This window comes from Coregonus clupeaformis, chromosome 21 (genome assembly GCF_020615455.1).
Source record: "Coregonus clupeaformis isolate EN_2021a chromosome 21, ASM2061545v1, whole genome shotgun sequence".
NCBI classification, from domain to species: domain Eukaryota; kingdom Metazoa; phylum Chordata; class Actinopteri; order Salmoniformes; family Salmonidae; genus Coregonus; species Coregonus clupeaformis.
The window spans coordinates 28,933,280-28,958,847 of record NC_059212.1 but is presented as its reverse complement, the minus strand read 5'-3'; the positions used below and the strand labels follow the sequence as shown (position 1 = coordinate 28,958,847).

Here is a 25,568-nt window from a genome sequence, read left to right as displayed (position 1 = left end):
AGTAAGGCTACAGTTAACAACTGAAAGTCACAATTTATCGACAATTTATTTCTATCAATTTAAGTTTGTTATTAATTGTTATTATTATTATTAATGTATACTAAATACTATGTAAAAGCTCAGCCATATAGCCTAACAAACATAAATGGGGTCTTTTAAGTAGCAAGCAAAGCAACACAGACTCAAACAATGATTGGCAAGTCATAGCCACAGTGAGTTTGTCAAACAAAACAATTCGTCTTTGATCATAGTTGATAACTTTGCAGACTCCAATGACCCCATTAAAAGAATAGAGGTCACTTTTAGGTGAAAATGTATGAATACAATTACAGCCACGTGCAGAATTGGTTTGTTAGGTTTTAATTTATTTTAGAGTAAATAGTAAGTATCCTGTTAGTGTCTTGAAATAGGAAAGACATTTGAATGTATAACTTTACATGGTCGGTTATTGTTATTGAAAAATTCAAAGTCATCAGAAATGTTTAGGGACAACACCATCTAATACATAAAGCTATGATCACATTGTGCTTTACCCTGTAAAATAGTTCAACTATTTTATACTATCCGTACAGTAGGCTACAGATTATTTAATAATATAAGCAAGGCATAATAAACATTACCATATATGTTTTGTATTAAATGAAAATACTATCAATTTTTAACAGCAAAAACAGCTAACTATAATTAATTATTGGATCATTCTGTCCTATGGAATAAAACACCAAATGGTTCCTAGCTAGCAGATTCACTAGCCTTACCCATTGCTAGAGCTTGCCTATTTAATACATTGACAAATTAGCAATACGTTGCTGTTCAGTCAATAACTTATCGTATGAATAACCATAGAGTTAACATCAGTCTATGAAAAAATAGTAAAATACATGGGTGCATCTCAAATGGCACCCTATTCCCAATATAGAGCAGTACTTTTGACCAGAGCCCTATGGGTCCTGTTCTAAAATAGTGCACAATGTGTGAAATATGCACCCTATGAGAAAATAGTAAAAATCCATATGAGCTGCATGGGGCTCAGCCCTCTATTGTTCGTTTATACAGAGGTCCCCCTCTTCCTCTCAGGCTTGACGTGGTCTGTAGTGGATCTGGACATCTGTAGCAGGGAGCAGGATGCCCAGGCCAGCACGACTGGAGTCCAGGGAACACGGCTCCTGCCCCTCCACCACTTCCATGTCAAAATGAAGCAGCAGCAGAGACAGGAACTGCTTTATCTCATTCACAGCAAAGTACCTTCCTGGGCACTTAGTGGAGCCCGAGCCAAATGGCATCCGGTAGTACTTCAGCTTCTGGCCGTCCTTATAGAAGTCCGTCTTTTCCTTTCCGTCTTCAACGTATCGGTCAAACTTGTACATCTGTTGGAAGAGTAATAAATAATATGTTTCTAGCGCATTTTCGTGATTATTATTATTTGCCTGATCCCAGATCTTTTTATGCTCTTGCCAACTCCATTGATGTCATTGTCAAGCCAAACCAAGTCCATGTTTGGCATGACAAGGAGTGACAAGGAGTGACAAGGAGTTGGCATGATAGCACAGACAGGCTATTATTTTCGACCTTCTATATTTTAAAGCTCCTTCACCCCAAAGGAGTGATATAATAAAGGGTAATATTTCCTGTTTATTGCATATTCCAGGAAAGTTTCCATTTTGTTCAGTCACAGATCATGGCAAGGTTATCACCCATCACACCCTGATTACATTAGCATGCATGTTGTGACCTTCTGAAGGTCACAACATTCAATCACTCACAGTCCATGCATGCTCCTCATTAATCTAACCTGGGGACAAACATACACGCACACACACACACACACACACAAATAGCAGGTGGTGTGGGTGGTGGAGGGAGGCACTACAGTAGAACATAAACAACCCCCAGACCAGACTAGACTACACACAGTGAAGAGAGCCTACAGCTTTTCTAGAACGCCCACAGAATTCTGAGGACGGCTGGTCTTCTTTACCTCTGGATTCTCGTAGATCTCGGGGTCCATGTGCATGCTCTGGGGATACAGGGAGATGATATCTCCTTTCCTCACTCCGACGGAGCGCTCTCCCTCCAGCCGCAAGCTGAAGTCCTCCTGGGCCACGCGGATGTTCATGGAGGCTGAAGACAGCCTCAGACTCTCGTTTATGGAGCTCTCTGAAAACAGAACACAGAACGGTTCAGTTAGTCACCATGGGTTTTTGTTTTATAGTTACCAACATTGCCATGGGTTTTATTCTGGCCAATCTGTTCTTTTTTTTTTACCTTGAGTGGCCACAATACTACTGATTCACTACATACATGTACTCACACAGAAGGGAAAGCTTGGAGACTTGAAGGCTATTAGTTAGCTATATGAACTGCTTTAGCAAAATGGCTAAAGCACAAGCTGAGTAACCAAGTCATACATAGCTTTGTTTCCACATGTATCCATCAAGGAATCCTGACTAGCAGTGTTTCATTAAAACCATTACAATCTTAACCGAGACAAGACACTATAGGTCAAAGAAGAGAGAAGAATCCTAAATTTAACTAAGGACTCATTCAACCCCCTATCACTTATAAGAACAAACAGATGTGAAACAGATATTCCACTGTCTTCCCCTGAGGAGATGAAATTGTCAGTAGTGTGTGTGAGAGAGAGAGAGCCACAGCCAGCCTAGACCAGTGGCATTTGTCTCTGAGCATGCAGTTGTCAGAAGAGATGAGGCTACAGTCAGCATGGTGGGTGCAGCAGTGTGATCTAATGTGACAGGTACAGAGTCTGGAGGGATCCTTTTGAACTGGCTTCATTACTACAATCACAGACACTGGTTTGTTGTGGGGTGGGACAGGACGATTTGCCCTAAATTGTACACAGAGCCACACATAGCGCACCTGCCATTACAGTATGAGTGTAATAAGAAGACCTAGGAGTATACAATGCCTTCGGAAAGTATTCAGACCCCTTGACTTTTTCCACATTTTGTTACGTTACAGCCTTATTCTAAAATTGATTAAATAAACAAATTCCTCAGCAATCTACGCACAATACCTCATAATGACAAAGCGAAAACAGGCTTTTAGACGTTTTTGCAAATTTATAAAAAAAACGGAAATACCTTATTTATATAAGTATTCAAACCCTTTGCTATGAGACTTGAAATTGTCACGAATTCTGCCGAGGCTGCTCCTCCTCCTTGCTCGGGCAGGCTTCGGCGTTCGTCGTCCCCGGAGTACTAGCTGCCACCGTTGAATGTTATTGATGTTTGTTTGGTTTTGTCTTCTTTGTACACCTGTTTCCATTTAGTGTTCATTATGTCTCCTATAAGTTTCTCGCTTTGTTTGTAGTTATTTGTGTGTAATTGTACGCCTGTCCGTTGGGGTTGTTTGTTTTTGCATTCTCTTTATCAAGAGTATTGACGCTGTCACGGTTTCGGCCGAGGCTGCCTCTCTTCCTTGCTCGGGCAGGCTTCGGCGGTCGTCGTCTCCGGAATACTAGCTGCCACCGTTGTATGTTTCTATGTTCGTTTGGTCTTGTCTGGATTATGTACACCTGTTGTCATTTAGCGTCATTAGTGTCCTATAAGTTCTCGTTGTGTTTGTCAGGTGTTGTGTGTGATTGTTTTCGATGTCGTGTTGGTGCGCTACACTTTTCTGAGCGCTATTGTAGCTTGCCTCCTTTGTATTTTAGGAGAGTATTTTCGCACATGTTTAGTGCGCCTTTTGTTTACGCCTGTTTACAGATGCTCCCCCGCCGCTTTCCCCTCCGGTGGATGGTCAAACACCGCCCTGAAGCGGCGGGGGAGCATCTGTTCAGCCTCCGGCAGGGGAAGAGGAGTGCCCAGGAGTTCGCGTTGGAATTCCGTACTCTAGCGGCGGATGCAGGGTGGAATGAGCGGGCCCTCATCGATCACTACCGCTGTAGTCTACGTGAGGACGTCCGTCGGGAGCTGGCCTGTCGGGACACCAGCCTCTCTTTCGACCAGTTAGTCGACATGTCCATCAGGCTGGACACCCTGCTGGCCACCCGCGGACGTCCCGAGGGAGGTCCGTCCATTTCACCCTCCAGCGCCTCCGAGCCGAGCCCCATGGAGCTTGGGGGCGCTGGCGCTAGAGAGAGGAGGGGTCGGAGTACGAGGGGGCCCATCTCCTGCACCAACTGTGGTCGGGGAGGACACACCGCGGCTAGGTGCTGGGGATGGCCTCCTAGGGGAGAAGACGACAGGCCCCGCACTGGGGAGTCCTTCCAGGTGAGTAGGCGCCCCACTCACCCAGTGCTCTCTGTTGCGCACTTCTGTATACCTGTGTGTTTTCCACAGGTAGCACCTCATTCCCAGCATAAGGCGCTGGTAGATTCAGGCGCGGCTGGGAATTTTGTTGATAGGAAATTTTGTTTAGATTTAGGGATTCCCCTTCTTCCTGTTGACGTCCCATTCCCCGTTCATGCCCTAGATAGCCGTCCGTTGGGATCGGGCTTGATCAGGGAGGTCACGGCGCCACTTAGGATGTGTGCGCAGGGGGGTCATCAGGAGATGATCCAGCTATTTCTGATCGACTCGCCTGCGTATCCGGTGGTGCTGGGCATGCCCTGGTTGAGTACCCATAACCCGTCTATTTCGTGGCAGGAGAGGGCTCTGATGGAGTGGTCTGCCCAGTGTGTGGGTCGATGTTTAGGCGTTTCCGTAGGGGCTACCTCGGTGGAGAGTCCAAACCAGGTGCCCGCATTGCACGTTCCCCCTGAGTATGGGGATTTGGCTGTTGTGTTCAGTAAGTCGAGGGCGACGCAGTTGCCTCCCCATAGGCAGGGAGATTGTGCGATAGACCTCCAGGCAGGAGCTGCGCTCCCACGGAGCCATGTGTATCCTCTGTCTCAGGAGGAGAAGAGAGCTATGGAGACTTACATAGACGAATCTCTGAGACAAGGATACATTTACATTTACATTTTACATTTACATTTTAGTCATTTAGCAGACGCTCTTATCCAGAGCGACTTACAGGAGCAATTAGGGTTAAGTGCCTTGCTCAAGGGCACATTTACGTCATTTAGCAGAGGCCCTTATCAAGAGCGACTCACAAATTGGTGCATTCACCCTATAGCCAGTGGGATAACCACTTTACAATTTTGGGGGGGGGTAGAAGGATTACTTTATCCTATCCCAGGTATTCCTTAAAGAGGTGGGGTTTCAAATGTCTCCGGAAGGTGGTGAGTGACTCCGCTGTCCTGGCGTCGTGAGGGAGCTTGTTCCACCATTGGGGTGCCAGAGCAGCGAACAGTTTCGACTGGGCTGAGCGGGAACTATGCTTCCGCAGAGGAAGGGGAGCCAGCAGGCCAGAGGTGGATGAACGCAATGCCCTCGTTTGGGTGTAGGGACTGATCAGAACCCGAAGGTACAGAGGTGCCGTTCCCCTCACTGCTCCATAGGCAAGCACCATGGTCTTGTAACGGATGCGAGCTTCAACTGGAAGCCAGTGGAGTGTGCGGAGGAGGGGGGTGACGTGAGAGAACTTGGGAAGGTTGAACACCAGACGGGCTGCGGCATTCTGGATCAGTTGTAGGGGTTTAATGGCACAGGCAGGGAGGCCAGCCAACAGCGAGTTGCAGTAGTCCAGACGGGAGATGACAAGTGCCTGGATTAGGACCTGTGCCGCTTCCTGTGTAAGGCAGGGTCGTACTCTCCGAATGTTGTAGAGCATGAACCTGCAGGAGCGGGTCACCGCCTTGATGTTAGCGGAGAACGACAGGGTGTTGTCCAGGGTCACGCCAAGGCTCTTCGCACTCTGGGAGGAGGACACAACGGAGTTGTCAACCGTGATGGCGAGATCATGGAACGGGCAGTCCTTCCCGGGAGGAAGAGCAGCTCCGTCTTGCCAGGGTTCAGCTTGAGGTGGTGATCCGTCATCCATACTGATATGTCTGCCAGACATGCAGAGATGCGATTCGCCACCTGGTTATCAGAAGGGGGAAAGGAGAAGATTAGTTGTGTATCGTCAGCGTAGCAATGATAGGAGAGGCCATGTGAGGATTTGACAGAGCCAAGTGACTTGGTGTATAGGGAGAAAAGGAGAGGGCCTAGAACTGAGCCCTGGGGGACACCAGTGGTGAGAGCACGTGGTGCGGAGACAGCTTCTCGCCACGCCACTTGGTAGGAGCGACCGGTCAGGTAGGACGCAATCCAGGAGTGAGCCACGCCGGAGATGCCCAGCTCGGAGAGGGTGGGAGAGGAGGATCTGATGGTTCACAGTATCAAAGGCAGCAGACAGGTCTAGAAGGACAAGAGCAGAGGAGAGAGAGTTAGCTTTAGCAGTGCGGAGAGCCTCCGTGACACAGAGAAGAGCAGTCTCAGTTGAATGACCAGTCCTGAAACCTGACTGGTTTGGATCAAGAAGGTCATTCTGAGAGAGATAGCAAGAGAGTTGGCTAAAGACGGCACGCTCAATAGTTTTGGAAAGAAAAGAAAGAAGGGATACTGGTCTGTAGTTGTTGACATCAGTGGGATCGAGTGTTGGTTTTTTGAGAAGGGGGAGCAACTCTCGCTCTCTTGAAGACGGAAGGGACATGGCCAGCGGTCAAGGATGAGTTGATCAGCGAGGTGAGGTAGGGGGAGAAGGTCACCGGAGATGGTCTGGAGAAGAGAGGAGGGGATGGGGTCAAGCGGGCAGGTTGTTGGGCGGCCTGCAGTCACAAGTCGCAGGATTTTATCTGGAGAGAGAGGGGAGAAAGAAGTCAAAGCATAGGGTAGGGCAGTGTGAGTAGGACCAGCAGTGTCATTAGACTTAACAAACGAGGATCGGATGTCGTCAACCTTCTTTTCAAAGTGGTTGACGAAGTCATCCACAGAGAGAGAGGGGGGGAGTATTCAGCAGGGAGGAAAATGTGGCAAAGAGCTTCCTAGGGTTAGAGGCAGATGCTTGGAATTTAGAGTGGTAGAAAGTGGCCTTAGCAGCAGAAACAGATGAAGAAAATGTAGAGAGGAGGGGAGGAAAAGATGCCAGGTCGGCAGGGAGTTTAGTTTTCTTCCATTTCCGCTCCGCTGCCCGGAGCTCTGTTCTGTGAGCTTGCAGTGAGTCATCAAGCCACGGAGCTGGAGGGGAGGACGGAGCCGGCCGGGAGGATAGGGGACACAGAGAGTCAAAGGATGCAGAAAGGGAGGAGAGGAGGGTTGAGGAGGCAGAGTCAGGAGATTGGAGGGAGAAGGATTGAGCAGAGGGAAGAGATGATAGGATGGAAGAGGAGAGAGTAGTGGGAGAGAGAGAGCGAAGGTTGCGGCGGCGCATCACCATCTGTGTAGGGGCAGAGTGAGTAGTGTGGGAGGAGAGCGAGAGAGAAAAGGAAACAAAGTAGTGGTCGGAGACATGGAGGGGAGTTGCAGTGAGATTAGTAGAAGAGCAGCATCTAGTAAAGATGAGGTCAAGCGTATTGCCTGCCTTGTGAGTAGGGGGGGACGGTGAGAGGGTGAGGTCAAAAGAGGAGAGGAGTGGAAAGAAGGAGGCAGAGAGAAATGAGTCAAATGTAGACGTAGGGAGGTTGAAATCCCCCAAAACTGTGAGGGGTGAGCCATCCTCAGGAAAGGAGCTTATCAAGGCGTCAAGCTCATTGATGAACTCTCCAAGGGAACCTGGAGGGCGATAGATGACAAGGATATTAAGCTTAAATGGGCTAGTGACTGTGACAGCATGGAATTCAAATGAGGAGATAGACAGATGGGTTAGGGGAAAAATTGAGAATGTCCACTTGGGAGAGATGAGGATTCCTGTGCCACCACCCCTCTGACCAGATGCTCTCGGGGTATGCGAGAACACATGGTCAGACGAGGAGAGAGCAGTAGGAGTAGCAGTGTTTTCAGTGGTAATCCATGTTTCCGTCAGCGCCAGGAAGTCGAGGGAATGGAGGTTAGCATAGGCTGGGATGAAGTCAGCTTTGTTGGCCGCAGAACGGCAGTTCCAGAGGCTGCCTGAGACCTGGAACTCCAGGTGTGGGGTGCGTGCAGGGACCACCAGGTTAGAGAGGCAGCAGCCACGCGGTGTGAGGCGTTTGTGTGGCCTGTGCGGAGAGGAGAGAACAGGGATAGGCAGAGGCATAGTTGACAGGCTGTAGCAAATGGCTACAATAATGCAGAGGAGATCGGAATGAAATGAATTAAACATCAGGGAAAGGAGAGAGTAGGGCCTCCCTCGCCAAAACTTACACCTCAGTAACTATAATTGTTTCACTGAACCACCCGAATAAAAACTCTCCCAACTTCCACTTTAGAAATTAGAATTTGTTGTGAACTACAGCAGTTAAATGTTTCAAGGAATAGACTCAACTTGCTTTGTTCAGCTAGCTAAATATGACACCATGGCTGACTAGCATGCTAGCATCCAATAACACACAGTTTAGCACCAATACTTGGTTACAACAAACTACCAGTAGTGTGTTTAACACACTAAACATATAATTTGTGTGTTAACGAATTACGTTGGCTAGCTAGCACAAGTATATTGTATTTAGCAGCTACAGTACAGTTGGCTGGTCGTGTTGGCTAACTAGCAATGGCTACTGTGTTGACTTTGTTTGGAAAAACGGCTAGCTAGCTACGTGCTACCTACAATAACTACCCACAATAGCTACCCACAACAGCCCACGATGCCTGGCTATGACGCTATAGCCAACAAGCATGCTAGCATCCAATAACATAGTTTAGCACCAATACTTGGTAACAACAAACGACCAATAGTGTGTTAACACACTAAACAGATAATTCGTGTCTGTGTCTAGTTCCTATCATAACGCAGCAATAATTAAACGTTGGCTAGCTAGCACAAATATATTGTATTTAGCTGCTGCAGTACAGTTAGCTAGTCGTGTTGGCTAGCTAGCAATGGCTACTGTGTTGACTTTGTTTGAGACACGGCTAGCTAGCTGTCTAGCTTCATGCTACTCCCGGCATAGCCGAATATAATGCTAACCTACAATAACTAACCACAACAGCCCGCGATGCCTACCTACAATAACCAACTACGTTCTAAATACATAATTAAGCCTTACTCGACAAAGCCCAAGCTATGTACAAAGCCAAACTTACCCGACGCCGGCTGATATTTGTCTTCTGCAATCAGTAGGTGTAATTAAGTACAGTAGCTACTAACTACCTAACGCTGATGCCTCAGATAATGAAGTTAGAAAAACGGCTGAAATGGTAGGTAGCTAGCTGGCTTAATTACAGGTACTCTTAAGCGTGAAATAACATTGGAAACAGCTATCCACCGTTGCTAAACGTTACCAGTAGTTACCCGCTAGCTAGCTAGCCTCGTGCTCCGCCGTAAACAATAGTTACTTACAATAGTTACCTACAGAAACCTACAATAACTCGCTAAATAACTGCCTAAATAAACTAACCTACAATACTTACTACAGCTACCTACCTACAATCAAATACATGGGTTAAGCTTTACTCAGCGCCATAAAAGAAGCCAAGCTTACCTCCTGCTAGAGAAGACACAACCTCTCCCAACTAACGCTCTCCCTGCACGGGCGTATGGCCTTCCACTTCCCCTGCGTCCTCGAGTTTCTTTTTTGTGAAGAAAAAGGATGGAGGATTACGCCCGTGCATTGATTACCGTAGTCTCAATCAGATCACGGTGAAGTACAGTTATCCACTTCCGCTGATTGCGACCATGACGGAGTCATTGCACGGGGCGCGTTTCTTCACTAAATTAGATCTCAGGAGCGCGTACAACTTGGTGCGCATTAGGGAGGGCGATGAATGGAAGACAGCCTTTAGTACCACCTCGGGCCATTACGAGTATCTTGTCATGCCATACGGGTTGATGAACGCTCCTTCAGTTTTACAATCATTCGTGGATGAGATTTTCAGGGACATGCAGGGGCAGGGGGTGGTCGTGTACATAGATTACATTCTCGTGTACTCGTCTACCCGAGTCGAGCATGTGGCTCTGGTGCGCCGAGTGTTGCGGAGGCTGTTGGAGCACGACCTGTATGTCAAGGCAGAGAAGTGTCTGTTTTTCCAGGAGTCGATCTCCTTTTTGGGTTATCAGTTGTCTGCGTCAGGGGTGAAGATGGAGGTAGACCGGGTGTCAGCCGTGCGTAATTGGCAAACGCCAACCACTGTGAAGGAGGTGCAGCAGTTTTTGGGGTTTGCGAATTACTACCGGAGGTTTATCCGGGGTTTTGGACAGGTGGCAGCTCCCATAACGTCTCTGTTGAAGGGGGGTCCGGTGCGCTTGCAGTGGTCAGCCGAGGCGGACAGGGCGTTTGGGAGGCTGAAGGACCTGTTTACTTCGGCTCCGGTGCTGGCGCATCCGGATCCCTCTTTACCATTTCAGGTAGAGGTGGACGCGTCAGAGGCCGGTATAGGAGCCGTGCTGCGACGGTCCGGCACGCCACCTAAACTCCGCCCCTGTGCTTTTTATTCCAAAAAGCTCAGTCCGGCGGAGCGAAACTATGACATAGGGGACAGGGAGCTGTTAGCCGTGGTACAGGCCCTAAAGGTGTGGAGGCACTGGCTTGAGGGGGCTCAACACCCTTTCCTCATTTTGACGGACCACCGTAACCTGGAGTACATCCGGGCAGCTAGGAGACTGAACCCTCGCCAGGCGCGGTGGAATATGTTTTTGACCCGGTTCGTATTTAAGATCACGTACATCCCTGGGTCACAGAATGGTAAGGCAGACGCACTGTCTCGGCGGCATGACACGGAGGAGAGGTCCGTGGAGCCCACTTCCATACTGCCGGAGTCTTGTCTGGTGGCACCGGTAGTGTGGGAGGTCGATGCTGAACTCGAGCGGGCGTTGCGCACCGACCCTAGTCCACCTCAATGCCCGGAGGGTCGGAAGTACGTTCCGCTCGAGGTTCGGGATCGATTGATCTATTGGGCTCACACGTCACCCTCCTCTGGACATCCTGGTATAGGCCGGACAGTGCACTGCCTTAGTGCTAAGTACTGGTGGCCCACGTTGGCAAGGGATGTGAGGGTTTATGTCTCCTCCTGCTCGGTGTGCGCCCAGTGTAAGGCGCCTAGACATCTGCCTAGGGGTAAGTTACTACCCCTGCCCGTTCCACAACGACCATGGTCTCACCTCTCGGTGGACTTCATCACTGACCTTCCTCCCTCACAGGGGAATACTACTATACTGGTCGTTGTGGACCGGTTCTCTAAGGCCTGTCGTTTGCTCCCTATGCCGGGCCTTCCTACTGCCCTACAGACCGCCGAAGCGCTATTCACCCATATTTTCCGGCACTACGGGGTACCCGAGGATATTGTGTCTGATCGAGGTCCCCAATTCACCTCCAGAGTCTGAAGAGCCTTTATGGAGCGTTTGGGGGTCTCGGTGAGCCTCACCTCGGGTTACCATCCGGAGAGTAATGGGCAGGTGGAACGTGTGAACCAGGATGTGGGTAGGTTTCTTAGAACATACTGCCAGGACCGGCCGGAGGAGTGGGCAAGGTACGTTCCCTGGGCAGAAATGGCCCAGAATTCCCTACGCCATTCCTCCACTAACCTAACCCCTTTCCAATGTGTGTTAGGTTACCAGCCGGTTCTGGCCCCTTGGCAGCAGAGCCAGATCGAGGCTCCTGCGGTGGATGAGTGGGTGCGGCGCTCGGAGGAGACATGGAACGCTGCACACGTCCACCTGCAGCGGGCCCTCCGTCGTCAAAAGGCGAGCGCCGATCTCCACCGTAGTGAGGGACCGGTGTACGCACCTGGTGATCGAGTCTGGCTCTCTACCAGAAACCTGCCCCTCCGCCTGCCCTGTCGGAAACTGGGTTGGCGGTTTGTGGGGCCGTTTAAAGTCCTGAGAAGATTGAACGAGGTGTGTTACAGATTACAACTACCTGTTGAGTATAAAAGTATTAACCCCTCGTTCCATGTGTCTCTTCTCAGGCCAGTGGTAGCTGGCCCACTCCAGGAAAATGAGATCAAGGAGACTCCTCCGCCCCCATTGGACATCGAGGGGGCACCGGCGTACTCCGTGCGGTCCATCTTGGATTCGAGACGTCGGATGGGGGGTCTCCAATATCTGGTGGAGTGGGAGGGGTACGGCCCGGAGGAACGGTGCTGGGTGCCGAGGAGAGACATTTTGGACCCGTCTCTCCTGACGGAATTCCATCGTAGTCACCCGACGCGCCCTGCTCCGCGTCCTCCTGGTCGTCCCCAAGGCCGGAGTCGGCGCACGTCTGGAGCCGCGCGTCAAGGGGGGGGTACTGTCACGGTTTCGGCCGAGGCTGCCTCTCTTCCTTGCTCGGGCAGGCTTCGGCGGTCGTCGTCTCCGGAATACTAGCTGCCACCGTTGTATGTTTCTATGTTCGTTTGGTCTTGTCTGGATTATGTACACCTGTTGTCATTTAGCGTCATTAGTGTCCTATAAGTTCTCGTTGTGTTTGTCAGGTGTTGTGTGTGATCGTTTTCGATGTCGTGTTGGTGCGCTACACTTTTCTGAGCGCTATTGTAGCTTGCCTCCTTTGTATTTTAGGAGAGTATTTTCGCACATGTTTAGTGCGCCTTTTGTTTACGCCTGTGTGCGCATTTTCTCACCTCCGGGCTGTTGGATTGTGTTTTGTGTGTGCATTACTAAAAGTATTTTGGACTTATCTTCTGCGTCCTGCGCCTGATTCCCACACCACACCCACCTACAGCACCTACTGACAGACGCACTGTTTGCGCATCTCTTATATTTAGTGTTTTACGCACTGTCTGCATATCACGCGCCTCTGTCGTTCGAGGCCCTTTATTTTGTATTGTCCTTTTCCCTGACTAGTAAAGTCTGTTTGGACTAAGCTTCTGTGTCCTGCGCCTGACTCCACCACCACTTAGACATCAGCACCTCTGACAGAATTACACACCATTATGGAGTCAGCAGGAGCAGCGGCGGCACCCGAGTCGCTGGAGGATCGAGTCAGCGGTCAAGACGCCAGGATCCAGCAACTTGGATCCGCCCTGCAAGAGGTGATAAACACTCTGCGCCGATGGGAGAGTGGAGGAGTGCCCACACCTCCTCCAACCTTACCACCACCATCGGTCAGTCCTCCCATCCCAGCTCCGGAATCCAGTGGGATTCGGCTCTCGCTCCCGAGGGCGTATGATGGCACCGCAGCCGGGTGTCAGGGGTTCCTCCTGCAGGTGGAACTCTACCTGGCCACCATACACCCGGCGCCCTCGGGATACGAGAGCGTTTCCACCCTCAGCACCTGTCTCACCGGCAAGGCGTTGGAGTGGGCCAACGCCGAATGGAGGGGAATAGACGCCGCCACCATCACCTACGCAGAGTTCTCCCGCCGCTTCAGGGCAGTGTTCGATCATCCACCTGAGGGGAAAGCGGCGGGGGAGCGTCTATTCTACCTCCGACAGGGGAAGAGGAGCGCACAGGAGTTCGCCCTGGAATTCCGGACTCTAGCGGCGGATGCGGGGTGGAATGAGAGGGCCCTCATCGACCACTATCGATGCAGTCTACGGGAGGACGTTCGTCGAGAGCTGGCCTGCAGGGACACCAACCTATCGTTCGACCAGTTGGTGGACATGTCCATCCGTCTCGATACCCTGCTGGCCACCCGCGGACGTCCCGAGTTTGGGCCGTCCATTCCATCCTCCAGCACCTCCGAGCCGAGCCCTATGGAGCTCGGGGGTGCTGGCGCTAGAGAGAGGAGGAGAGGGAGCCCGAGGGGGCCGCCCCTGCACCAACTGTGGCCGTGGAGGGCACACTGCGGCCAGGTGCTGGGGAGGGTCTCCAGGGGGACGGGACAACAGGTCACGCACTGGGGAGTCATTTCAGGTGAGTAGGCGCCCCACTTACCCAGAGCTCTCTGTTGTTCACTTATGTATACCTGTAAGATTTCCTCAGGTTGCACCTCATTCCCAGCATAAGGCGCTAGTCGATTCAGGAGCAGCTGGGAATTTTATTGATCGGAATTTTTGTGTAAGGTTAGGGATTCCACTCCTGCCTGTTGATGCTCCCTTCCCTGTCCATGCACTAGATAGTCGCCCGTTGGGATCGGGGTTGATTAGAGAGGTCACAGCACCACTAAAGATGAGTACGCAGGGGGGTCATGAGGAGACTATTCAGTTATATCTGATCGACTCTCCTGCGTATCCTGTGGTGCTGTGGCTTCCCTGGTTAATCACCCATGATCCCTCCATTTCGTGGCAACAGAGGGCTCTCAAGGAGTGGTCTGCCCAGTGTGTAGGGCGATGTCTAGGTGTTTCCGTGGGGGCGACCTCGGTGGAGAGTCCGAACCAAGTGCCCGCATTGCACATTCCCCCTGAGTATGAGGATTTAGCACTCGTCTTCAGCAAAACGAGAGCGACGCGATTGCCGCCTCATAGACAGGGGGATTGTGCGATAGACCTCCAGACAAGAGCAGCGCTTCCGCGGAGCCATGTGTATCCTCTGTCTCAAGAGGAGAAGGTGGCTATGGAGACATACATAGCCGAGTCTCTGAGACAGGGATACATACGGCCCTCCACTTCCCCTGCGTTCGAGTTTCTTTTTTGTGAAGAAGAAGGATGGAGGGTTGCGCCCGTGTATTGATTACCGTAGTCTCAATCAGATCACTGTGAAATACAGTTATCCACTCCCTCTGATTGCGAGTATGACGGAATCATTACACGGAGCGCGTTTCTTCACAAAACTGGATCTCAGGAGCGCCTACAACTTGGTGCGCATTAGGGAGGGAGATGAATGGAAGACAGCATTTAGTACCACCTCGGGTCATTATGAGTATCTCGTCATGCCATACGGGTTAATGAATGCTCCTTCAGTCTTCCAATCCTTTGTGGACGAGATCTTCCGGGACACGCATGGGCAAGGTGTGGTAGTGTACATTGACAACATTCTAGTGTACTCTTCTACACGAGCCGAGCATGTAGCCCTGGTGCGCCGAGTGTTGGGTAGGCTGTTGGAGCACGACTTGTATGTCAAGGCAGAGAAATGTCTGTTTTTCCAGGAGTCGGTCTCCTTTTTGGGTTATCGGTTGTCCGCGTCAGGGGTGAAGATGGAAGTTGACCGTGTGTCAGCCGTGCGTAATTGGCAAACCCCAACCACGGTTAAAGAGGTGCAGCAGTTTTTGGGTTTTGCCAATTACTACCGGAGGTTTATCCGGGGTTTTGGACAGGTGGCAGCTCCCATAACTTCCCTGCTGAAGGGGGGCCCGGTGCGTTTGCAGTGGTCAGCTGAGGCAGATAGGGCATTTGGTAAACTGAAGGACCTGTTCACTTCGGCTCCGGTGCTGGCGCATCCGGACCCCACTTTACCATTCCAGGTAGAGGTGGACGCGTCAGAGGCCGGTATTGGGGCCGTACTGTCGCAACGGTCCGGCACGCCACCTAAACTCCGCCCCTGTGCTTTTTATTCCAAGAAGCTCAGCCCAGCGGAGCGAAATTATGACGTAGGGGACAGGGAGCTGTTAGCCGTGGTTCAAGCCCTAAAGGTGTGGAGGCATTGGCTTGAGGGGGCTCAACACCCTTTTCTCATTTTGACTGACCACCGTAACCTGGAGTACATCCGGGCAGCTAGGAGATTGTTTCTAACCCGGTTCATATTTAAAATAACGTACATCCCTGGGTCCCAGAACGGTAAGGCAGACGCCCTGTCCCGGCGGTATGTCACAGAGGAGAGGTCCATTGAGCCCACTCCCATACTGCCGGAGTCTTGTCTGGTGGCACCGGTGGTGTGGGAGGTCGATGCGGAAATCGAGCGGGCGTCGCGTACCGACCCTAGTCCCCCAGAGTGTCCTGTGGGTCGGACGTACGTTCCGCTCGAAGTTCGTGATCGTCTGATTTATTGGGCTCATACGTCCCCCTCTTCTGGAAATCCAGGTATTGGCCGGACAGTGCACTGCCTTAGCGCTAAGTACTGGTGGCCAACGTTAGCTAGGGATGTGAGGGTTTATGTCTCCTCCTGCTCGGTGTGCGCCCAGTGTAAGGCGCCTAGACACCTGCCCAGGGGGAAGTTACAACCCCTGCCCGTTCCACAACGGCCATGGTCTCACCTCTCGGTGGACTTCGTTACAGACCTTCCCCCCTCTCAGGGGAATCCTACTATACTGGTCGTTGTGGATCGGTTCTCTAAGGCCTGTTGTCTCCTCCCAATGCCGGGTCTCCCTACTGCCCTACAGACCGCTGAGGCACTGTTTACCCACGTCTTTCGGCACTACGGGGTGCCCGAGAGCAATGGGCAGGTAGAAAGAGTTAACCAGGATGTGGGTAGGTTTCTGAGATCTTATTGCCAGGGCCGGCCGGAGGAGTGGGCGAGGTATATCCCCTGGGCAGAGATGGCACAGAACTCTCTCCCCCACTCCTCCACCAACCTAACCCCTTTCCAGTGTGTGTTAGGGTATCAGCCGGTTCTGGCACCATGGCATCAGAGCCAGATCGAGGCTCCTGCGGTGGATGAGTGGGTGCGGCGCTCGGAGGAGACGTGGAACGCTGCACACGTCCATCTGCAGCGGGCCATCCGTCGACAAAAGGCGAGCGACGATCTCCACCGCAGTGAGGTTCCGGTGTACGCACCTGGAGATCGAGTCTGGCTCTCGACTCGAAACCTGCCCCTCCGCCTGCCCTGCCGGAAGCTGGGTCGGCGGTTTGTTGGGCCATTTAAAGTCCTGAGGAGATTGAACGAGGTGTGTTACAGGTTACAACTGCCTATTGATTATCACATTAACCCCTCGTTCCATGTGTCTCTTCTCAGGCCGGTGGTAGCTGGTCCACTCCAGGACTGTAAGATAAGAGAGACTCCTCCGCCCCCACTGGACATCGAGGGGACTCTGGCGTACACAGTTCGGTCCATCTTGGATTCGAGACGTCCTCCTGGTCGTCCCCGAGGCCGGGGTCGGCGCACGGCTGGAGCCGCGCGTCAAGGGGGGGGGGAACTGTCTCGAATTCTGCCGAGGCTGCTCCTCCTCCTTGCTCGGGCAGGCTTCGGCGTTCGTCGTCCCCAGAGTACTAGCTTCCACCGTTGAATGTTATCGATGTTTGTTTGGTTTTGTCTTCTTTGTACACCTGTTTCCATTTAGTGTTCATTATGTCTCCTATAAGTTTCCCGTTTTGTTTGTAGTTATTTGTGTGTAATTGTACGCCTGTCCGTTGGGGTTGTTTGTTTTTGCATTCTCTTTATCAAGAGTATTGACGCACTGTTTGCGCATCTCTTATATTTAGTGTTTTACGCACTGTCTGCGTATCACGCGCCTCCGTCGTTCGAGGCCCTTTATTTTGTATTGTCCTTTTCCCTGACTAGTAAAGTCTGTTTGGACTAAGCTTCTGTGTCCTGCGCCTGACTCCACCACCACTTAGACATCAGCACCTCTGACAGAAATTGAGCTCAGGTGCATCCTGTTTCCATTGATCATCCTTGAGATGTTTTTACAACTTGATTGGAGTCCACCTGTGGTAAATTCAATTGATTGGACATGATTTGGAAAGACACACACCTGTCTATATAAGTTCCCACAGTTGACAGTGCATGTCAGAGCAAAAACCAAGCTATGAGGTCGAAGGTATTGTCCGTAGAGCTCCGAGACAGGATTTTGTCGAGGCACAGATCTGGGGAAGGGTACCAAAACATGTCTGCAGCATTGAAGGTCCCCAAGAACACAGTGGCCTTCATCATTCTTAAATGGAAGATGTTTAGAACCACCAAGACTCTTCCTAGAGCTGGCCGCCCAGCCAAACTGAGCAATCGGGAGAAAAGGGCCTTGGTCAGGGAGGTGATCAAGAACCCGATGGTCACTCTGACAGAGCTCTAGAGTTCCTCTGTGGAGATGGGAGAACCTTCCAGAAGGACAACCATCTCTGCAGCACTCCACAAATCAGGCCTTTATGGTAGAGTGGCCAGACGGAAGCCAAAAGGCACCTAAAGACTCTCAGACCATGACAAACAAGGTCTGATGAAACCAAGTTTGAGCTCTTTGGCCTGAATGCCAAGCATCACGTCTGGAGGAAATCTGGCACCATCCCTACGGTGAAGCATGGTGGTGGCAGCATCATGCTGTGTGGATGTTTCTCAGTGGCAGGGACTGGGAGACTAGTCAGAAATGGAGAAACTCCCAAAATACAGGTGTGCCAAGCTTGTAGCATTATACCCAAGAAGACTTGAGGCTTTAATCGGTGCCAAAGTTGCTTCAACAAAGTACTGAATAAAGGGTCTGAATACTTATGTACATGTGATATTTAAGTTTTTTATTTTTAATAAATTAGCAAACATTTCTTAAAACCTGTTTTTGCTTTGTCATTATGGGGTATTGTGTGTAGATTGATGAGGAAAAATAACAATTTAATCAATTTTAGAATAAGGCTGTGACCTAACAAAATGTGGAAAAAGTCAAGAGGTCTGAATACTTTCCGAAGTCACTGTATATGTATGTATGTATAGTCAGATATACAGAGGATTGGAAGGCCCTCTCAAAGCCACACTACCATAGACAACTGAACTCTGTCTGTACAAAAAGACCACTTAGTTAAATCAAAAAGGGATACAATTATACATTATATCAGTCATAAAATGCTTTGGACAAATTGGACACTATGCAGACAGACCTAACAATGACACACCACAATTATAACCTGCCCAGATAAAGTAGGCAAAAATGATAAGCCAGATATAGTAGAATACAATGAAACCCTACCCAGATACAGTAGGCTGTCCAGCTGTTCTCGGGTGAAGGTGACGTCTCGGTTGTGGTCTGCTTCTAGTCCTGAGACCTTCAGGACACAATGGATCTCCTCACGCACTACTGCAAGGGCCTCTGGGTGTGTCACCAGGTAATACATGGCCCAGAAGGTGGCTGGGACTGTGTTTCCCACCGACGCCCATAGAATGGCAAAATGATGAGCTGGGGCAGGTACAGAGAAGAGAGTCTTATAGTTAGGTTTGGAATGTTCTGGTTGAAGTCAAAGTAGCACATGTTATGTTGTAGGTGTATACAGAGATGCAGCTACATGGTAATACAATGTTGTTCCTACAGTTATTACTGTGTAGGTATAAGGGTATATGGTAAAGTTAAGAGTAATGCCGGGCATACACTACACGATTTCGCCACAATCTTGCCGTCCCAGACAAATTATCATGATCGGGGTGAAATCCTATGAACTTGGGCTAGGATCAGTACGTCGGCAATAATTTCCTTTATTTTTGGGAATCAGACGTGTTTAATAGGCTAAATTACACATTCTGTTAACATATGACCCCAAAGTGATCTATCTTGCAATGATAATTTTTCACGAAGAAGTTTGGATGTAGTGAACTACTTTTTCAAAGTAATTTCAGTTAAGTTAAATATATGTTTCTTAAGGGTAGCTTTAGTGTAATTTAAACATTTACACAAAAAAAAAAAAAACGAAACATACAAAATAATGTATCTTTCATCTCTCTGTGTTTTATAAATGTACTTCTATTCCCAAGAGGCTGAATGTATCTCACCGGAATAAGCATCAAAACAGCGCCCCTCTGTCTCAGTCTGCGTAGCCCATCTATCTGATGCTTTCTGGTCAAAAAGAGTATGACATTGTTGCCGCCCGTAGCATTGAATGCAAGGGAAGCCAACGAGCATTTGGCCTCCCTTGATAAAAAAAGAAAAAAATTATAGCCAATCAGCGTTGAGGTAAACTGAGTGAGTGCACCAAAAAAAAGTGTCAAGGGAAGCCAGTTTGGATTTCGCTTCACACCAATCACATCACATCAAAAGCAAAACATAATTGACAGAAAAAACTTGAATTGTACCATGGACAGCCACATCATATTAAGCTTACGTTAATTGGACTAAATCGTTTTTGCTATTTTTTAGTTGTCACTGTATTAGACTAAGCCTAGGTGATTAGATGATGTTGAAATTTTACAGTTGAAATGGTTCTGGAATAGTGGAGTGAGTGCCTGTTTACTTTACGACTTGCGGTAACTCTCCCAGGTTCTAAATCAATAGATGTTTAGTAGTCTGAAAATGTCGGAAACATTAACTTGCTTGACCATGCTGTAGGTCATGTAACTGTTTGTTACATGCAATATGTGTTGTGGACTTTACCGGACAGATGTTGCTCTCTTGTTTTGTGATGAAACAAAGGTGTGGTTGAATTTATTCTGCCACTGTGTCTTCTTATTGTCTCGGCCTTAGGCCTATATATCACAGTAGCAAGGCATATTACCGAGATGGCTTTACATATTCAAATGTAGGAAGTATGGTAAAGTACATCACAGAAACATATAAATAGGCCCAGGTGCTACAGTATGTCAGCTGTGTGTACCTGCTTTATCTACGTCTCCCATGCAGTCATACTGTTCAAACAGTGCTGCTCTTTCCTTTATGAACCCAGACGTGTTGGACCATGTAGACATCCTCTGAGGGTGGAAGTAGTTGATGAGTTTATCCCGGATGGTTTTGGTTCCTCCCAGCAGAGAGATGGGAATCCTGGCGATGAGGAGGGGGAACATAGTGTCGAACTTGACAAAGTCCTGTCGGAGTGTCACAATTCCGCTGTGTCTGTTGGTGTGGGCAGGCTTGCCATACATGGTCAGGAAAGTAGCCTCAAACATGACAGAATTGCAGAACTGGTACATACTTTCAGTCCTCCACTCGCTCTCCCCATCCAGGTAGTCTTGTTGGAACACAAGCATGAGATTTCCCATCATGCTCTCTGTCAGGTTATCGAGGTTGTCGCCCTGCAGAAGGCGGAAGGACCTCTGGATGTGCTCGTCCATGCCGGGGAACTTGCCGCTCCTGACAGGGGGGTAGCCGAACGTCAAGGGGGCCACTTGGTCAGAAAACTCATGGAAGTCCAGCTGTTTGCCATGTTTGATGATGTATGGATACAGCAACGGGTTCATTATAAATGTCATGTATTTACCTGAGGGGAAATACGAGGACAGGATTGTATTTCAATAGACATGAAACACGTGTACTGTGTAATGTATTGTCTAATCAGATTGTCTGATGTGTGTTCGTAACTTTACTGTTTTAAAAGAGCATTATGCCATAAGTAATAAGCATAGTAATAAGCACAATACATATATTTTATCAACCATTTCAGTAATATTCATTTGCTTCTTTTTAGAACTACATTATTATAAAATGTATACATAAAACATTAGTATCACCCACCAGCAATCAGCACAGTAAATACATCTCCATGTTTCTCCTTATGTGCTGCAAGAAATCCATGTGCATTCTTTCGAAACTCCAAAGCCTTCCCAAGGAATGGAATCCAACCATTTACAAGTGGAGGCTCCCCATCTCTCCTATAAAAGAGAAAAACATAAGAAAATTGTATTTTACATGAAGTAATATTGGATATGTCATACCATCAACAAATATATGCATCTAAAATCTTTCAGGCGAAATAAGAGATAAAGCATTGATCTATCTGATTCAGATACAATATAAATGTGATCTTATGGAAATAGGAACTGGTAACAGAGACAAGGCGTAGGCATGTGATCGAGCATCTATCAAACCTTCAAGCTGGACTGGTATCAGCTATCCCCAACACCTATTCTCTTTTAACACATATACAGTGTAACAAACAAATACAGCAGCTGCTGGGTGGCAAGGTTTAAAGGAAGAATTTAAAGACCGAGAATTGAGCACACAGACATGACACAGAGCATCTCAGACAAAATTAAATGACAGCGCACAAATCACTCCAGGGCCTTACAAATTGTATCCAACTCAAACAGCTATATCTTAAGTAGGGTTGCAAAATGAACCTGGCTGAAGGATTCCGGATTTCCTGCTTATTCCCTCCTGATTCCAGGGAACCTCAAACTGGGATTTCGTTTTTTTCTATATTTTTTTTAGTTCCCGGAATTTTGCAACCCTAATCTGAAGTGAATACAGATGGAAGACAATTACAAAGAAGGCAACATGGGAGTCCTGCATAGCAATATAATAGTTTAGCGATTACAGGAAGAGTAGGCTGGTTATTTTCCCAGGGAAATTTAACACTGTACATCTAACACTGCTCTGTTCTCTCACTGTCTATCCTACAGTTCAAATTAAATATTACCTTCTTATCCATGTATGTGAGTGAGTGTGTGTGTGTGTGTGTGTGTGTGTGTGTGTGTGTGTGTGTGTGTGTGTGTGTGTGTGTGTGTGTGTGTGTGTGTGCATGCGCGTGTGTGTGTGCAGTAAAAATAATCCATGCATTAACATTGGCTTAAAGAAAGGCAGGGGCACTTTTGATCCTGTCAACAGGATTCAACACACATACACACTGGGCCTTCAACACACATTACAGCTACACACACACTGGGCCCTTAAAACACACACACACACACACACACACACACACACACACACACACACACACACACACACACACACACACTGGTCCTTCAGAACACATCAAATCAAATAAAAGTTTATTGGTCACGTACTCAGTTAGCAGGTGTTATAGCAGTGCAGTGAAATGCTTATGTTACTAGCTCCTAACAATGCAGTCAAATGTCAAACAATTAACATGTAAAGATAAATACACACAAAAAAAGGCATGAAATCAAGAACGGCAGGCGAATCCAATTAACAACCCCAATAGCACTGTTGCAGTATCAAAATGCAATCTATACATATGTACACTAGGGAATTTACACAAGATGAACTAAGAATGACATGTACAGTAGTACATATATTAGATTGAGATGTGTCAAGAATCCAGTATATAAATAAATATGCGGTGTGAATAAACAGTGTAACTAAAATACAACGTACAGTAGTAGAAATATTACAATAAGCTATGTCAGGGATAGAGTATTTAAATACACAGTGTGAAATGGGAAGTGACCAGTGGTTCAATGCCTCTACAACATGGGACAGCAGCGTTGGCTGTGAGTGTGTGTTAGTGTGTATGTGCGTTACATTACATTACAGACACACACTGGACAGACCCTTATATTATAGTAACTCCACTCAAACGCTAAACATAGAACATCCTCTCTCCTTTATCGTGGATGATCTTGCGGGAGTGGACCGAAAACTGTAATACAAACTGAGAAGATTCAGAAAGCTATTATCAAATATTTGTTCAATGATTTTTTAAGCTTAAGGATATGGTTACCAATCAGGGTTTATTTGACCAGTTAGAGGTTGAGCTGGCAAGACATTTACTTATATAGGCTATAGCCACAGGGTGTGTCCACTAGACTATTAGCATACATGTGTTAGGGGCACAATGTTACCCGTCATCTTCTCCCTTATTTGCCCTATAGACACACAATGTCAGTGGGTCATTATACTGATATAACAGAGGCAGCATTGTAAGGTGCAGTATACTACAAAGTATTGTGTCATTGAAAACAAATACATAGGCTAACTGTTACAATAGATTTCAATATCATTCCTGTCCTGTACTTGTTTTTGGAAACACAAAACACATAATGTCTTATGCAGGAAGATACTGTATCTAGAGCTGACGTGGTGCAGCACGGAGTACAGTCTCCCGTGTCACAAAATAATGCATGACAATCAACAAAACAATACTAATCTGGGCAATGTCAGTGCTAAACTAACTCATGTGTGTGCTTATCCATCCAAGGGATAAGATTCCATTTCTCCTGCTAGGGTGTGGAGAGAGCTGGTCATGAGAGACTATCTGCTATTTGTGAGGCCTCAAGCTGACAAGTCAGACCAGGCTTGCTTGTTGTTGTGCTTGTGCCCCCACCTAGTCCACACTGCTGCCTGCTTGCTTGTCTGCCTGCCTGCCAGCCACTTGTCAGAAGCAATCAGGGAGTATGATAGTGTCTGCCAGCAGTGAGCACATTTGGATAGGTCAGCATCAGAATAAGGGCCCCATGCGTCAGTAACAATATAACAAGAGATGTCCACACTGCAGCAATGAGTGTTTATCAATTAGACCGGTCATTTGTTATATTTCACATTAAACAAAAATGGATGATATGTAGAATTTGGAATCCCATTTACCTTTACTGTTGAGGCCCTATTTGCTAGGAAGTTGCAACCCATCATTAAGTTCTGTTGCAATTAGCTTACAGGGGCAAGCTTATGCAATTCATAACATGTTCCTCTTACTCAAGATCATCAACAGCAAGGTACTTCCCTTTTAAATAGATAAAAAGAGCATGGTGGGGAACACTGGGGATGATGACTATACTCAGCAGACCTGGGTTCAAATACTATTTGAAATAATTTGAAATACTTTATCTGCACTTGATTGAGCTTGTCTGGCACAATTTAACCAATAGATTAGTCCCAAAACTGTAAACCCCACCATCTGGCCCTCCAGGCTGTCTAGACTCTCGAGCAAACGCTCAAATATTTCAAATAGTATTTGAACCCACCAGGTCTGATCCTCAGTGAGATGCCCATTGCAAACAATGCTGATGGAAATGCCTTTAGAGCCTGTGTTTGTGGCTGACCTACTTCTCACAGAGAACACAGTAGGTTTGCAGTCCTAAATGGCACCCTATTCCCTTTATAGTGCAATAATTTTGACAGGGCTCTGGTCAAAAGTAGTGCACTATTAGGGGTAGGTTGTCATTTGGGATGAAACCAGGGTTTGCAGTCCCATGAATTCGCAGCAACAGCAGCAAATGGAACTTAACAAGACATTCAATAACTGCAACCTACTATCTTATCAAGGGGAAATAATAAAGATATTTAAGATTATGAAAACTATGTTCAAAGAGAAAACAACACTGAAGAAAAGGTAAAGGACTGTTTGTTTGGATATAGCTACACTCAGTGGCATACATAGGCTACACAGTCATAGTATTTTTAACAATGTAAATCTTCAGTCTAATTGGGAAAACATCTCTCACCTATCTGGCCATTGGCCAATGCAGATTTTATAATTCCTAAAATAATGCATTTCATTTCAGCAAATTTGTACACCGTCACATTTATGGTTGCTACATTGTTACAACATTGTTACAACTTTTCACACGAAGTTGCAGGCTATAACTTGTTGGCTATAGTTACACTAGTTTTTTTTTTTTTTTATCATGTAACAATGTAGCAACAACAAGACGCTCACTCAAGAAACATAACCATCTAGGATAAACTGTCTGAAAGACAGTCTATCTATTTAATTGATTTAGGCAATCTTCTTCATGTTCTTACACAACAGTGTGATAACCTTCTCCTGCATGAAAGCTATACAAATAACATGTGTTTTTAAGGACCTTGAACTACTATCAGCTTAAAGTGTTTAGGCAAAAGTTATATTCCTAAACAGCAACGCGAACACCAACAGAGTTATCACACAAACTCTTAAAATGAACTCGGAATTCATCCACTACTTGCCTTGTTCTCCTGAACCGCACGCTGAGTAAGTAGAGCACCAAAAAGCCAAACAACAAAGGTAAAACAAACTCTAACATTTCCTTGGGAGATGATAAGACGTTCCACAATAGGGAAAACTTCGGGAAGTTGTAAATCAATAGTTGTAATCGATAGTCGAAGTCAACCGCTCTCCTTCATATTGCCACTGTTCGAGTTTGGTCACGTGGGCGCGCTGTTTCTGACCTGACCACTTTCTAACCAGACGTGTGTTATGCTGGGCAATGTGGCTTTTATTACAGGAAGTACATTAGTTAAAAGAGTTGAGGAATGAAGCAATGCTGTTGAGCAACAGTGTGAGAGAAAAAAATCA

General features: G+C 47.7%; 1 protein-coding gene across 1 annotated transcript; it reads right to left on the bottom strand.

The window, feature by feature from the left end:
• LOC121535194 (cytochrome P450 7B1) lies at nucleotides 1–25,461 on the bottom strand. Its single transcript, XM_041842012.1, has 6 exons — nucleotides 25,220–25,461; nucleotides 21,065–21,201; nucleotides 20,211–20,810; nucleotides 18,599–18,805; nucleotides 1,979–2,157; nucleotides 1–1,367 (listed from the first exon to the last, which is right to left on the bottom strand). The coding sequence occupies exons 1-6, from the start codon at nucleotides 25,294–25,296 to the stop codon at nucleotides 1,074–1,076; spliced, it is 1,494 nt and encodes a 497-aa protein (XP_041697946.1). The 5' UTR covers nucleotides 25,297–25,461; the 3' UTR covers nucleotides 1–1,073.
• Nucleotides 25,462–25,568: the final 107 nt, after the last annotated feature.

Excerpts from the sequence above, each read along its gene's own strand:
- LOC121535194 (XM_041842012.1), bottom strand. The coding sequence starts at position 25,296 with ATGTTAGAGTTTGTTTTACCTTTGTTGTTTGGCTTTTTGGTGCTCTAC. Across the intron at positions 21,202-25,219 it reads GTGCGGTTCAGGAGAACAAG|GAGAGATGGGGAGCCTCCAC; the intron begins GCAAGTAGTGGA and ends TCTCTTTTATAG. Across the intron at positions 20,811-21,064 it reads ATTTACTGTGCTGATTGCTG|GTAAATACATGACATTTATA; the intron begins GTGGGTGATACT and ends ATTTCCCCTCAG.